Source organism: Pelophylax lessonae, assembly GCF_965119305.1.
Source record: "Pelophylax lessonae genome assembly, chromosome: 11".
NCBI lineage: Eukaryota > Metazoa > Chordata > Amphibia > Anura > Ranidae > Pelophylax > Pelophylax lessonae.
In genome coordinates this window covers 222928900-222944856 of record NC_138778.1, presented here as the reverse complement: position 1 = coordinate 222944856, position 15957 = coordinate 222928900, and the positions used below count along the sequence as shown (strand labels likewise).

General features: G+C 43.8%; 1 protein-coding gene across 1 annotated transcript in view; it reads right to left on the bottom strand.

The window, feature by feature from the left end:
* The window catches only part of ATP9A (ATPase phospholipid transporting 9A (putative)), a 224871-nt gene that overhangs the window by 32794 nt on the left and 176120 nt on the right, over positions 1-15957 (bottom strand). Inside the window, exon 24 of the mRNA XM_082272178.1 lies at positions 5623-5687. Within this exon, the coding sequence (XP_082128304.1) occupies positions 5623-5687 (65 nt within the window). The remainder of the gene's footprint in view (positions 1-5622; positions 5688-15957) is intronic.

Sequence of the window (15957 nt, the reverse complement as noted above, 5' to 3'; positions counted from 1 at the left end):
ACAGGACAAACAGTTGACGCGTTTCACACTCAAATCACGTGCTTATTCATAACAGAGTGAGGTGAAAAGAATAAGGTGAGTAAAGGGATCTCTTTTCACTGCAAAACATTCCCCTTGGAAGGAAGATTCGATTCCAGAAAGAATGAATCCTGCTTATTAAACTGCCGAGAAATTGTCAGTAACCTAAAATTAAATCTCCATTTCCACAGCAGAATGTTGCATAGAGTTGGATTTTTTGGACATCGTGGTTTATTATTCAAAACATCCACACGACGGAATTTTGTATTCAAATATAACATGGATCCAAATGAGGAAGAAACTTGTAGTGAACTCATGTTCATGAGCAAGGGCCAGGCACGGGTTCATGACTCCGATCCTGCACAAACCTTGATTATAAAAGATAAAATCTGATTACAAAAAAATTCAGATATGAAATCTTTTCTTGCCTTGTGTGACTCACATGTGTGGCTTTTCCTGACAGAAATCCCACAGCACAATAGCGGCGTGAGCTGGGGAGGGTTAAGGCAAAGGCCCATTCTTTATCCTGATTACATCACGAAAGTCCCTAGGGACTGTGGATTCAAAGGCCTGCGCTCTTTGAAAGAAGTAGGCAGGGTGGACTGGCCTCGCCACGAACTGTGATACTGTACAAGGCCGGTCAGGAAGGGTGGAATAAAGAGATATGAAATTAGTAAGCAATTAATCCTTTTATGGCCTTCAAACTCCTTCCCGATTAAATGTTGGACATAAAAAGAATTTTCTTTACATAAAAAAAAAAAAAATACTCGGCACCAATTCATTCACTTCCCAGCCATGTTAGTGCTGCCAAAAAAGGGTTCAACAATTATCAAAGAGAAGGATGAGAGTGTTTCTCATCACTCTAGACTTACGGTGAAAATAAACGTTAAGATCTGGGTTTACATTAACTGTTATTTTATTAATTAGCATGGTTTCATATTTAGCATTTTCTTTGGCTTTGGGCTTGCTCGCTAAGGGTACTATGTACTAGGGATAGACCGATATGTTTTTTTCAGGGCCGATACCAATATTTTCGTCACAATGCATCAGTATCAGTCGATATTTTGTACATTTAAAGTTTTGAAAAATAAAGACAATTTTTGACACAAATCTGGTACTCAACATGTTAATTTTTGTTTAATGCTTAATGGCTGGCTTGCTAACACCCTATGGTGGGTGGCTGGCACCCTGTGGTAGGTGGGTGGCTGGCAAAGGGCCTGTGGGTGGCTGGCTGGCACAGGGCCTGTGGGTGGCTGGCACAGGGCCTGTGGGTGGCTGGCTGTCTGGCATCCTGTCTGTGGGTGGCTGTCTAGCACCCTGCGGTGGGTGGCTGACTGGCTGGCACTCTGTGTTGGGTTTCTGGCTGGCACAGGGGCTGTGGGTGGCTGGCAGGTGGGACTGTGCCTGTGGGTGGCTGGCTGATACAGGGCCTGTGGGTGGCTGGCTCGCTGGTATAGTACCTGTGGCTGGCTGGTACAGGGCCTGTGAATGTGGGTGGCTGGCTGGCACCGGGCTGCTGTGGGTGGGTGTATGGCTGTGATACACTTCCGCGAGACTAGTTTTGACTCCAGACGAGGCTGTCTAAGGCAAGGGAGGCGGCCTAAGAAGGAAGAATGACGTCACAAAAATATCGGCAATATCGGCCAGTTCCGGGGCAATTACCGATATAAATCGGGGAAAGTGCATATCGGCCCCCCGATAATCGGTCTATCCCTACTATGTACGCTATATGGCCAAAAGTTTGTGAACACACAGCTATCAGACCTATAAGGAGCTTATTGGGCATCCCATTCCTCCACAACCATGGGCATTATTATGGAACTGGCCTCTCTTTGTGGGTATAACAGCCGTCACTCTTCTTATAAGGCTTTCTGCAAATTTCAGATTTTGAATTTATGTGGGAATTTGTGCCCACTTGTGAGGTCCAGTACTGATTTTGGATGAGAAAATTTGGCTCACAATCAGTGTCCCGATTCATCCCAACGGTGTTCAGTAGGGTTGAGGTCAGGGCTTTGTACAGGCCACTCAAATATCTGCACACCAAGCTCATCAAGCCATGTCTTTATGGAGCTGGCCTTGTGGGCATGGTCAAAGTGATGCTGGAACAGAGAAGGGTAATCCCCCCCAAGCTGTTACCACAGGGTTGGAAATGCACAATTACCTAAAAAGTTGTATGCTGTACCCTTGAGAGGAAACACCTGAACTCAATCATTTGGTGGGCTGTCCACATACTTTAGTTTATTGATGTGTTCTTACTGAGAAACAGTGTTTATTTCTCTTATTTACAGCCATTACCTGCAGACCTACCCTGGAAGTCTGAATCTGATGAGGAAATACTTAAAGCTTCCGTCAGATTGCCTAGGCGATTCTACCGAAAGTTCAGTCCCCCTCTTCCCTGCCCTCAGCTCTCTGGGGCATGCCACAGGTCCCAGCAGGCTGCTATACTATTCACACAGCAAAGCATGGCTTGCTGATGCAAAGTGGGAAGCCGGCTGTGAAGCTGCAAGAAGCCACAGCCGGCTTCCCACATTAACTTCCCACCAGGGATCCCAAAACTGGTGAGGTACCAGCCTGGGTGAGGACGGCGTTGGATCTCTGGAAAGGTACGTGTCCTTTTATTAAAATTCCTCAGCTACAAAATTTGTAGCTGCAGATTATTTTTTTTCCTAAAAGGCTGAAGAACCTCTAAGTATTTAACCTCCGGTATTGGGTCGCAAAACAGACTTCTCAATCTAATAATCACTGTGATTGGCTGTCACAGCGGTCATATGATTGGGAGTCCACCCGCCTGCTTCCAATCATAAACAGAGACCAGAAGCTGTCTGTAAAAGTCAGGGGAGGACTGGGCCAGGAGGTGGGGGGGGGGGGCAATTGCCCCCTAGGCTGCTCTGATGTCCTGTAAAAAGGCTGCACCGCTTCTGCCTCAGACATGCCTAAAGAATTCCTGATAAAGAGAAGTAAAAAGTCCCCACCACTGACTGACCTACTGAGTGCGGATTGAATACAAGAACAGAGTGCAGGCCTCCCTCCCCAGCACGGATGGTGTAAACTGTCTGAGCAGAGGCCGGTTCTATGCCCCACTGGACACTCTCCTCCCCTGGCCAGCCCCAACCGAGCGGTCCCAGCTCCCCCCAACCGCCCCCTGCTGGCCAGGTTGGGAACCTGGATTCAGCCGGTGAGTAGAGAGTACCTGGAGCAGGGCTTCAGCCTGGAATGAGGGTCAGGAGGAGGATGGGAAGAGGGAGAGTGGGAGGGGGGTCCGAGTCGCTGCACCATGGGCCTTTGTACATGCCAGCTGGGCCAAAAGTTGCCAGTCTGCCCGTGGTAAAAGTACAGAAACCTCACTCCCCCATGGACAAATATGTATGGCATAGTGGTGTGAAAGTGTTACTAAACCCACAACAGTAAAATCAGTCTGTATATGCAGTAAAGCATACTTTTTATACCCACTGTAGAACCTAAGGGGTTAATCCTCCACACTGTGTAAAAATAATCAGAACACTAATAATTATAATAATAAAAAATAATATAAATAATATAATAATATTATTATAATATAATATATATATATATTATTATATATACAGTATGTATACAATATATATAGATATTTTATTATATATATATATATATATATATATATATATATATATATATATATATATATATATATATATATATATATATATTATATAATACATCTATATATAAATTATAAAAAATAAAATATTATAATAATATTATTATAATATAATAATAATATATATCTATATATAATATATATAATATAATAATAAAAAATAATAATAATAATATTATTCGTGAAGATGTCCCTCTCCCACAAGCCGGTTACCAGCTCTCTTCTCCCCACGCTGTCAGCATGAGGAAACGAATGCCGATAACCAGCTTGTTCAGCTGATCATGTGGTAAAGGGCCGCTGTGATTGGCCCTTTACCCCGATCTGTGATCAGCTGTGTCCTAAGAACACATCGATCACAGAACGCAGCAGGCACGCGCGATCATGGGAGGACGTCATACGACGCCTTTCCAGAACTGGCCGACCGTGTTGTAGCCATCAATCGACTATAGCACGGTCAGGAAGTGGTTAAGCTGACCCCAGAAAGTAAGCTGAATGAAAAAAAAACAAATGACAGATTTCTCTATCCACACAAATAAGGTGGATAAAAGGTTCCCCACCCTTTCAGGACATTGTATTCTGACAGTGGGAACCAACGCTTTCAGAATACACAAAGCTGGGGCTGCAGCTGATGATCAACAAAAAGTTTTCTAGCTTGTCCATTCAGCAAGTCGATCTAATGTGTGACTTCTGTCGAATAGGGAGAGAGGACCACATGCAGATTGAAATATCGCCGGTTCATTTTGAACCTATTGAATTACCATTTGTCTGTGGCTAAGGGGAAAAGAATCCATTGGACGTGGGGTGAAAATAGGAATCCATTAAAAAAAAAAAAAAAAAAGGCTTTTTTTTATTAAATAAATATCTATTTCATGAAAATAAATATCTATGTTTGTGAACTGACTGTGCTGAAGAGAAAATGATCATGAGATAAAATACTACTAATGCTAACACTACCACTCAGCAGCACCAGACCAAACCATTTCTCTTAAAATGGTTGTTAACCCTTCCATATACCCAGTGAAGTGACTGGCCGCAGGTGATACACAGAGATAAAACAAATCCTCCTACATACGTTGTACCTGTCTATCTGCAGCCCTCTCTCCTCTACAGCCATTCAAAGTTTATAATTTGTACAGTTTGTCTGAGCATTCAGAAAATGGGATAGAGAGTTGAAGTTACTCTCTTATCACCTTTTTTCTCTTGGTGTCAGGAAAACTTGTCAGGAGTGACTCTTGCTGATAGCAGAGGAAAGAGGCAGCAGACAGAAATTACACTAATGGCACTTTTCCACTGCAAGTACCGGCTAGTACCGGCTCGGCTCTACTCGGCCCTACTTGGCCCGGTTTGCTTTTCCACTGCGGTACCGCATGGTATAGTGTCAGAACGGTTCGGTACAGTACGGTATAGGTTTGCTTTTCCACTAAAGTAGTACTAAAGTTAAGTGGGTGGGATAACAACGGGGTGGGTGTGATTCTCTGACCAATCAGTGGCTAGTAGTGACTGCATGCAAAGGATTGTGGGATATGGTACCAGTTTGGTACCTGTTGGAACCACAATCGAGTAGGTACTGTTTTTTCAGAGCCGTACCGTACCGTACCGTTCAGTTCCATGCAGTAGAAAAGCAAACCTATACCGTACCGTACCGAACCGTTCCGACCCTATACCATGCGGTACCGCAGTGGAAAAGCACAAAAGCGTGCCGAGCCGGTACGGTTCTATGCAGTGGAAAAGCGCCATTAGTGCGCTGGACTGAGACGAGTAATCACTAGGGATATGCTTTGTTCATATTTCATGTCTGAGGTTTACATCGACTTTAACTTTTATTTCTCCAGCCAGTAAAGAGGAAATTAGTGACATTGCAATAAAGGACATGGTTTCCAGCTGGCAACACCTAGCAATGCATTGGTTAGAATGATCTTACAGTTCATCGGGAAACGGTGAAGCTCAGATAATCCTGTACTTACCCAATAATGAGGAATCCTTGATAGAGGGGAACTGAGGCAAAGTAGAACACAGAGGAGAATACGGCCTGAAATGAGAATAGTTACATAATCAGCATTGTATGCATACTGATCTGACATGCTTTTCGGTATTTCACAGCACTTAACCAGTCACATCAGTCTCTGCATCGCAGGAGCTTACACTCTAATATTCCAGAGTACAGTCCCGCACTATTATTAATATACATTTATATGGCTCATACATATACCCCAGTATTGTACGGAGAACACTGAATACAAATGTCTCCAAGGCTTTCACTCTTATGTTTGCAGCACAGTTAACACAGGCACATAGGCATCAGAGGTTCCAACCGTTCCCAAGTCCGATCAACACAAAAAAAGAAAAAAAAATGCAGAGAGGATGAACAGGGACATTATTATAATATTCTTATTATTTTTATACAGGATTTAAAGTCTATAGCAGTGATGGCAAACCTTGGCACCCCAGATGTTTTGGAACTACATTTCCCATGATGCTCAACTACACTGCAGAGTGCATGAGCATCATGGGAAATGTAGTTCCAAAACATCTGGGGGGCCAAGGTTCACCATCACTGCTCTATAACACCAACAGTTTGGACAATGCTTTTCAAAATAAAGGAAGACTGTATAGTCAAAGGAGAAGTACAGGGAAAGCTCGTTTGGTTGTTTGGCAGTTTGTTCTGGACTCCTGTGACCTGTTTTCAGCAGACAGCGGGCTGAAGCCTGCTTCGGCTGACGTCACCGGGCCGGTCCAGGCTCGGGAATGATCATGACCATATGGCTGGGATCCGCCCACATGCCTGGACCAGCACCCGCTCAGCCTCCGAGAGCCTAAACCGGCCGCCCCCGCCCTCTCCACAGCCCAGCGCTCCAGTCACCATGGGAGGGGGCAGCGCAGACAGCAGCGACTGACAGTCACCAGCTCTCTGCCCCGGGAGCTCTGAGAACCGAGTGATCGGCGGTGTTTGATCACTCGGTTCTCAGTCTTTGAGTCGGGGGGGGGGGGGGGGGACAGATGCAGCATCCACCTAGGTAAGTATGATTTAAAAACAAAAACCCATACTTCTCTTCTGACACTAAAAAAAAAACAAAAAAAAAAGCAAAGAAATGCAGAGAGAAGAGAAACTGGGACATTAAATATATTATTCAGGATTTACAGTCTATAGCACCAACAGTTTGGACAGTGCTTTTCAAAATAAAGGGAGACCGTACAATTTAAGACAGGAAGGTTAGGCAGGCCCTGCTTGTGAGAACTTACAATCTAAAGGATGCAACTTAATGTATTAAGCAATGGTATGATATTCTTAGAAGCTGGATTAAAAAAGATATGTAATAGTAGAGATGCAGTCAAAAAATGTTAAAAGTATTGATCGACGGATATCGTTTTTTTTACCGCCGATACCGATATTTTGTCATTGGATATCGGTATTGGCTGATATTGGCCAATATTTTCGGACATTAAAAAGAAAAAATGTATTTTATTTTTTTTAACGTCTGCAGGTACTGTGGTGGAGGGATCTGGGGGTCTAAAAGACCCCAAACCCCTCCTCTGCACTTAAAAGCATTCAAAAATGCCAACTTCAGGGTCCTCGGTGGCGCCAAATTCAAAGAAATGGAGACTCGGTCAGACGGCGGCGGTGCAGATGGAGACCCGGTCAGACGGCAGCGGTGAAGGTAGGATGCCCGGGTCTCCCGGTGGGACAGGAGACCCGGGCGAACCGCGGAAGGGGGGGGGACGTCGCCTCCCGCTCCTTGGAATGATAGCCAAGCGGCTATGGACACCGGTACTGGGGTGATGCCTCTAGCTGCAGGCATCACCTCGGTACAAGCACTTTCCCGAAATATCGGCAATATCGGTAAATCAAAAGGCCGATTTCGATATATCGGGCAAAGTGCATATCGGCCCTCCCGATAATTGGTCGATCACGAATTAAAAGATAAAATAAAAGCAGGTTTTGCCATAATACTTACCTGCAATCCAGAGTTATACACTTTAGTACTTCTTTTCCACCACTAAAGTCCTCAGTCTTCAAGGTTGAGTGACAGCCAGCATCATTCAACCCACTTGAGCACAGGCTGTCATGGACCCACCCCCAGCCTGTGACTGGACAGTGAAAGAGAGGCAGCACAGTGATGAGCTCATCTCCAATTCTTTCTCCTCCTATTAACATGCTTCTTATGAAGCACATGAACTGATTGGCTCCTTGTGCTGCTTCTTCCTCTCTGTTCAATCTTTGCTGTACAGAGACTGCAAGAGGCTAATACTAGGTCATATTCAATAAATACATTTAATGATTTATTAAGGAATACAGAGCATTAATAATTTTTTTCGGGGAAAAGTCAAGGGAAGCGCTCCCCTAGTGTAAAATCTCCTTTATTTTGACACAATAAGACAAAATATTGAGATGCACTCACATGGTTCCAGTGACCAACACACCTGTCACAGATGAAATGGAGCCAGTGTGATCCCATCAACCCAGCCGAATGGCTGCGCCACCATGTGCTCCCGACTGCAGCCTGGGGCTCTCAGCCAAGGGCTGCCGCGGGAGTTGGGATGGAGGCACTCAAGCACTGGCACCTGTGTTGGTGAAATGTGGAGCCAAGGTGGCTGTAAACCCCGGACCAACCAATGTGCCGAGGGGGGGTCACTGAACACAAGCTATGGATACTGTAATGCGTTGCCGGAGGCATGGCCTCCTTTTTCAGGCATGCTCAATAGCACTTCTCCATCTCCTTAATAGCAGACCTCGGCTCAGAGTCATAGGAGGGGGCATTAATCCCTTGCTGTGAGACGGATTTGTAGGGGGCATAAGTGTGTGTATATATATATATATATATATATATACACACACACATACACACATCCTGAGCGGTCCATACATGTCCATATATATATGCACATATACATACATATATATATATATATATATATATATATATATATATATATATATATATATATATATATATATATATATATATACATACACACACACACATATATATATATATATATATATATATATATTACATATAGACAAACACATATACGCCCCTTAGAAAACCGTCTCACACGCCTTTCAGCAATCATACTAGACAAACAAGCTATGTTTGATAGAGTCTGGGAACCCTGGGTCAAATACTTGTCTGACCCCTTGTAAGTTGCCAGGAATCAGAGGGGTTCATATCATGGAGTGCATCTTCTTCCTCTTAGTAATCTCTCTTCTTTCTCTTTGTTTACTCCTTTCCTTATACTCTCCCTGTTGAACCAGGGGAGACAGACATTGCTTAACTCATAGAAATGAACGAAACACTGAAGGGGTGGCCACGGCTCCCCGTTCAGGGGCATACTTTATGGTTAGTCGTACCAGATCTCTTTGATTCCACCATAGTTGGGAAAGAGGACATCGGCCCTATGGCCATATGAATATGGTCCTCCCTCTCTCCTCCTCATAGTTTTTAGAGGAGCGACGGGGAAACTGACAGCTACCTTTTGTTACAGGAATGTTATTCTGTTTCTTCTTTTTCTTTGATATGGATTGTTGAGTAATTTGCAGTAATAGAAGTGCAGGTTAGAAAATGGCAAAATACCCCCCCCCCCCCCAAAATGTACATTGTATGATGATGCAGATCTATGTAATATTGATAAAGCTCTTATAGGTTTTTCCGTCTTGAAAACATCAATAAAAACCATTGAAACAGAAAACCGTCTCACTGCAAGCGGTTCCACTACAGATTGCAGCATAGACCTTGTTGGCAGTTTTTGTTGGGAGAGCAGCTGAACCCAGTGAACCTCACTGTCAGGGGTTTTGCTGCTGTGCGCAGGCGCTCTGGTAACCTTCCTGCTGCAAATCGGCGAAGGCCAATGCGCATGCGCATACGCAGAGGCGCTCTCACGTAGCGCTCTCACGTTTGCGAACACGTGTGCGCATGCACGCTTATATTACCATTGGCGCCAAACGGCTTATTTAAATGCAGCAGCCTCAACTGAGTCTTTGCTGTTTGATCTTCAGCTTTCCTGTGTCTCCTGTGCCCATACCTGATGTTTCTTGATCATCGGACTGGGCTTACCTTTGAACTTGATTGCCTGCTGCCCACCCTGACCCCGGCTCGTCTTGACTACGTTTTTGCCTTACCCTGATCTGTCTATGCGCTATTGGACTTTGACCTGCTCTTCGCCTGGCTGGGGAATCCGGAGGACCGCGACCTGGTGCAAGCACGCAGCCAAATCCGTCTCCACCATCAGGAGCCCTGGGGAACACCGGCTAGCACTTAGACTTCGCACCTCAGGTGAATCTGTGTCTTCCGCTAAGGTGTCATGTCGGCATCCCTGTCAACGGATTTTGATCTTCAGCTTTCCTGTGTCTCCTGTGCCCGTACCTGCTGTTTCTTGATCATCGGACCCGGCTTACCTTTGAACTTGATTGCCTGCTGCCCACCCTGACCCTGGCTCATCTTGACTACGTTTTTGCCTTACCCTGATCTGTCTATACGCTATTGGACTTTGACCTGCTCTTCGCCTGGCTGGGGAATCCTGAGGACTCCGCACCTCAGGTGAACCTGTGTCTTCCGCTAAGGTGTCCTGTCGGCATCCCCGTCCCCGGATTTCACATAGCATTCTGGGCTCTCTATCAGGTGAGAAATCCCTCTACACGTCAGGCTCTGCTACTTCGATCCTGACACTCACCTAATCAATAGTTGATTAGGTTGAAGAGCTCAGGGCTAGAACCCTTTTTTCCCATGGTAATAATTTGTGCCACTGCCTAGAGTTCAGATTTCCATCGGTCCCCCATATCTTACATTAGATCTACACGGTATACATTGGGATTGATTTACTAAAACTAGAGAGTGCAGAATTTGGTGCAGCTTTGCATAGAAACCAACCAGCTTCCAAATTTTATTGCCAAAGCTTAGGCCCCTTTCACATGGGCTTCTCAATAAGGTCCACCTGTCAGTTTTTCAGGCGGATCGGATCGAATGCTCCATGCACCTCTATGGAGCGGCGGATGTCAGCGGTGACATGTCTGCTGACACCCGCTGCTATCCGATCCGATCCTGTCCGTGAAATCCAGACAGCTAGAGACCCTATTTTCCATCCGTCTGGAGGATCAGATGAAAACGGAAATGCGGTCCATTTTCATCCGATCTCCCATAGAGGAGAGCAGGGATCTGACAGCTACGTCTCTGCACAGTGAGTGGAGACGGGCCTATCATCTGCCTGCTCAATGGGGATTGGTGGATTGATCCCCCGCTGAGCAAAACGGAGTGCGCCAGGCAGAAAAACCCGCGTGAAAGGGGCTTTACAGAACAAGCTAAAGTTAGAAGCTGATTGGCTACCATGAACAGCTGCACCAGATTTCGCACTCTCCAGTTTTAGTAAATCAACACCACTGTGTTGTTACTTTCTGTACAGATTGGGCTTGTAGAGATTTCCTAAGGTCATTGTTAGCGGAAAGTAGAACAATGATGAGTGAATGCTACATAATCTCATGAGAGGAAGTATAGGGTGAAAGTATAAAGCGTATTGTGCAGTGGCTGCTGTAGAGTGATGAACTTGCGTACTCTACTGATTCATTTCACTGATATAACCCTTGCATTAATTCTACCGGAGGCCAGCACAGGGACTTATGTTAAATCAATGTATTGTCCTATTTTTATAACAAGGCCACACATAGACCTCTGAGAGGGGGTGGGAGGTATGCATGACATGTTCCACTCCAGGCACAGCAATTGTGTGGGGCTGCTGCAGACAAAAATGTTGGATTTGGCCACGTTTCTGCCCTTGTGAATGGACAAAGGTGAGGACAATAGATGGACAGTGCTGGAACAGTTTATCTTAGGGGTTACAGTCCTGAGGTGAGCTTTTCCAATCCAACCAATTCTTGCAGACAGGGATGTCCATGGGCCTTCTATACCCATGTGTTTGCTGTTCGATCCATTTTAAAAAAAAGAAACAGCCTACCATGGATTACACGTCTACAAGACTTTGCACTGGTGTGTTGAAAAATGGGTTCCTTACTGACCCTCACATGTTATTCTCTACGTGGTCATGTTCCATGAAGACATTTGGTAGGGTGTGGTTGGCCTTTGTGAATTTCTGTCTCATCATGAACAATTGGTGACTTTTCAGATATATTATTACTATTCTACAGGATTTATACAGCGCCAACAGTTTACGCAGCACTTTACAATAAAAAGGGGGACAGCACAAGTTACAATACAGTTCAATACAAAAGTAATAGGAGGGCCCTGCTCGTGGAGCTTACAATCTAAAAGGAAGGGGCGGGGGGTACAAAAGGTCTTTGGTGGAGGTGGAAATTAAGGGTTAGTATTGTCACTCAAGGTAGAAGACAAGGGAAGGCAATAACAAATATCTATAGGTAAAACTTAGTCCATAAATAGTCCATAGAGGAGGGATGAGTAAACTCAAAATGGACTGGCAGGTAGCAAGCAGCAAGGGCAGGCTCTTCAGTAGAGTGAAGTTGACTCTGTAAGTTAACGTAAAATTAGAGACAAGAAGAACACCTTTAAGTGCAGTAGTATTTATTGGACATTCAGAGTAAACAAATGCACACTCACGTGGATATAGTAAAACCAAGGCTCATCTAATGGAAAAGGATCTGATGGTAGGCGTAGCGCAGTGTGACCGTGATCCAGGATCGAGGCCGAGATGGTAGTTGGAGACGAGAAGAGATCGGCACTCAAACGTCTTCCGGATCGGCTGACTGTAAAAGCAGCCTGGAACGCAACGTAGAAGGCGGAAGGGGAACACAACGTGTTTCAGAACATGCGTACGACGGCCCCACTGGGCATGCACGTCCTTTTTTCAAGTGTCTCTTGACAAGTGACACAATGTCTGATGGGAGAGGTTCTGAATGTCCAATAAATACTACTAAACTTAGAGGCGCTCTTCTTGTCTTTCCTTTTTAGGTGGAGGTGGAGTAGGCTTACCTGAATAAGTGCGTTTTCAAGGATCGCCTAAAGGCGGACAGGGTAGGAGCTGACCGGACACAGGGAGTTCTAGAGGAAGGAAGGGGCTCTGGAAAAGTCCAGGAGGCAAGTGTGGGAGGAGGTAACAACAGAGCTAGAAAGCAGGAGGTCCTGGGAGGAATGGAGAGGACAATTTGGGCGATATCTGCAGATTAGGTTGGTGATGTAGCTGGGGGTATATATATATATATATATATATATATGTAACATAAATGCTCAAGTCCAAATGTAGGTTTATTGGTGGTATCCCCACAATAAGCTGCTAACCCAGCGACTGAAGCAGACTTCAGACATTTTGCAAAACGACTCATTTAAGAGATAAACCTCCTGTAGTCTGGATCCCCTTTAATCCAACATCCTCTAGGCCCTGATAAAGAGGAGCCCCTACTACCTTCAGAGCGTGTTGACTTCAGTTCAGGTACGGCCAATAAACTACTTCTCGAATTTTCCATTTAGGTTGTATTTTCTTTCCTACATACCTGATATGTTATTGGAAGAGTCCTAGGGGCTCCCGTATAACAGGGAGCGGCCAGTTGACAATCCTTATACTTAACGGTAAAGTCACCAGCCAAACTTACCATATGCATAGAGCAGTCATGCTGACCTAGTGAATACTGCAAACTTGGTAAAATTCTTAACTAAAAAAATAAAAACATACACATTGAAGATTCCATAATAACTAAAGTTAAAAGGAAACTTTGGGTCATCGGTCTCCATACCTTCTCCATAGGCAGTATGTACATTTTATTCTCCCACTGGTGACAGTCATGGCCTTCAGATTTTGTGAGGCCAAATGTACATACTGCCTATGGTCATTGGGAGGAGGAATAGTGGGCCATCGTTGGCATTAGTGGGAGGAATAATATCCCATTGTTGCTTTTAGTGGAAGGAATAGTGCCCAATTGTTTATCTTGGTAGGAGTAAAAGTACCCCATCGATGAAGTCAGTGGAAGATATCCCATTGTTGGTGTTAGTGGAAGGAAGTACACCATCATTGTTAGTGGGGAAAAAAAGGGCACAATCATTTATATCAGTGTAAGGAATTATGCCCCATTGTTGGGGTCACTGGAAGGAATTGATGCTCCATCATTGGTGTCAGGGGACGGAATAATGCTCCATTATTGGTGTCAGTTGAAGTAATACTGCCTCACTGTTGGTGTCAGTGAAAGGAATGGTGCCTTATTGTTGTCAGTGAGATGAAAAGTGCCCTATATCAGTGAGAGGAACAGTGTCCCAAGGGCCGGATAAAGGCAAGCAAAGAGCTGCATCTGACCCACGGGCCTCAGTTTGGAGACCACTGCTTTAGACTTTTATATGGCTAATAGATATACACTAGGGTTGCACCGATACCAGTATTGGTGCCGATACTACGGGTATCAGTACTCTTGCAAATGCTCAGGAAACTGATACTTTCAGGCTCGTTTCTCTCAGCTGCCAGCGAGATTCCCCCACTGACTTCTGAAATGTAAAAAAAAAAAAAAAAGACAGAAATTATCAGTTGCTAGGGAGCAGGGCTACCGCATTCTTAATAACTGATGACTCATTTAGCTGTCATTGGGGCTCCCCTGTTTACAGCTGAAGTGTAAAAAAGTCCCGGCAATTGGAGCGGTCAAAGGAGGAAAAAAAAAAAGCAGCCGGGCAATGTTTATTAACAACATTGATCAGCCGCTGAAACAGAAAGATAGAAAGAACATTGTTTCTTTTTGTATCTTTCTGTTTATTCATCTACAGATCAAAGGGATGAACTTCGATCTGCAGATGAAGGCAGTTTAAAGCAACCTGTCAAGTTAAAAAAAATAAAATAAATAAATTATATATATATATATATATATATATATATATATATATATATATATATATATTTTTTATTTTTTGATTGAATGATTTATGTTTAACCCCCTACTAGCCCTTAATTTACTCTAATCAGCCTTAATTAACTCTTATTCTCTTATTCTCCTCCATTTCATTATTACTTTCCTGCTGATTTTTTTTGTTCACTTCTATTTTATAAATTATTAATATTTAAAACTACTTTTTTTTTTTGTTAGCTTGGTTCGTTAATATTTTTACACCTTTAACATATAATTTAGACAATTCACATTAAAAGAAGCGCAAAAAAAAAAAAAAATGTAATTAATTTGTAAATAACTTTTCAATGCTTAGTACCATTGCTGACAGTTGAAGTGTAAACAAAACAGTTGAGGCAGGTATTGGTAATTGGAATTGGCGGGTACTAAAAAAAGTATCGGTACTTAAAAAAAAAAAAAAAATGGCATTGGCACATGGCTAATATACACATACTTATATCAATCAGATCAATTAAATATCAGTCCCATGACAGGTTCGTTTTGGGCCACTTTATAGCTATCAGATTTTTTTAACAGTGAAAAACCTTATTTGCATTTTCAGATTGATTAGCAATAGACTGTAATGCATGAAATCAGTGCCACCTGAAAACTAATATTATGAATTGATTATGATCCGAGGACCGCCAAGGTCAGAGCGTTCTCCTTCGGTTACGTAAAGCCGAGCAGTTTCTGGTGTGCTCACATCTAGATCAGCGACTGTTTGTTTATTTTGCTGAACATTGTTTGAAAGAAGAATTTCCTTCTATTAAACTGTATTAGTCATCGCATACCGCCCCCCTGTCACCACCTCGATTGTACCGTTTCCTTCTGTTTACAAACGGACTATTTGTGGACGCTGGTCTCTATGTCACCATTATGACCTAAGTATTAAAGGCAAATGCTCAGGGTGGGAGCACAGTCAGCAATTCTTGATGTCGGTCCATTATTATTTTCTACAGAGCAATATGTAAAGCAGTGTTGGGTACTAAGTAGAAGAAATCGATGTTATGGCATGGGTGAGATTAATGCGTAGTTGATCACTAATAGGGTGTATCTAAAGCCAAAACTATTTTTAATTTTGGTTACATTAGGGAAAGAATAGCAACTAGTGATGAGCTTGATGTTTGAGACGAATGTAAGTTCGACTCAAACATCAGGTGTTCGTGTGTTTTCTGAACACACGAACAAAAGGGCCGTTCGGCGGGATTGCCAATGATTGGCAAAAGCATGCACCTGTCCTGTATGCTTTGGCCAATCACAGCACAATGTACAGTGAGAGCCATGTGTAGTGTGTTAGTGGAGATTAGCCAGGTAGTTAGTGGATTGTGTGTTCAGTCAGATTAGCGCAGTCAGTGTAGTGCTGTGATTGTGTAACACAGTGTAGTGCAGGCAGTGTAGTGTAGTGCTGTGATTGTGTAATACAGTGTAGTGCAGGCAGTGTAGTGTAGTGCTGTGATTGTGTAACACAGTGTAGTGCAGT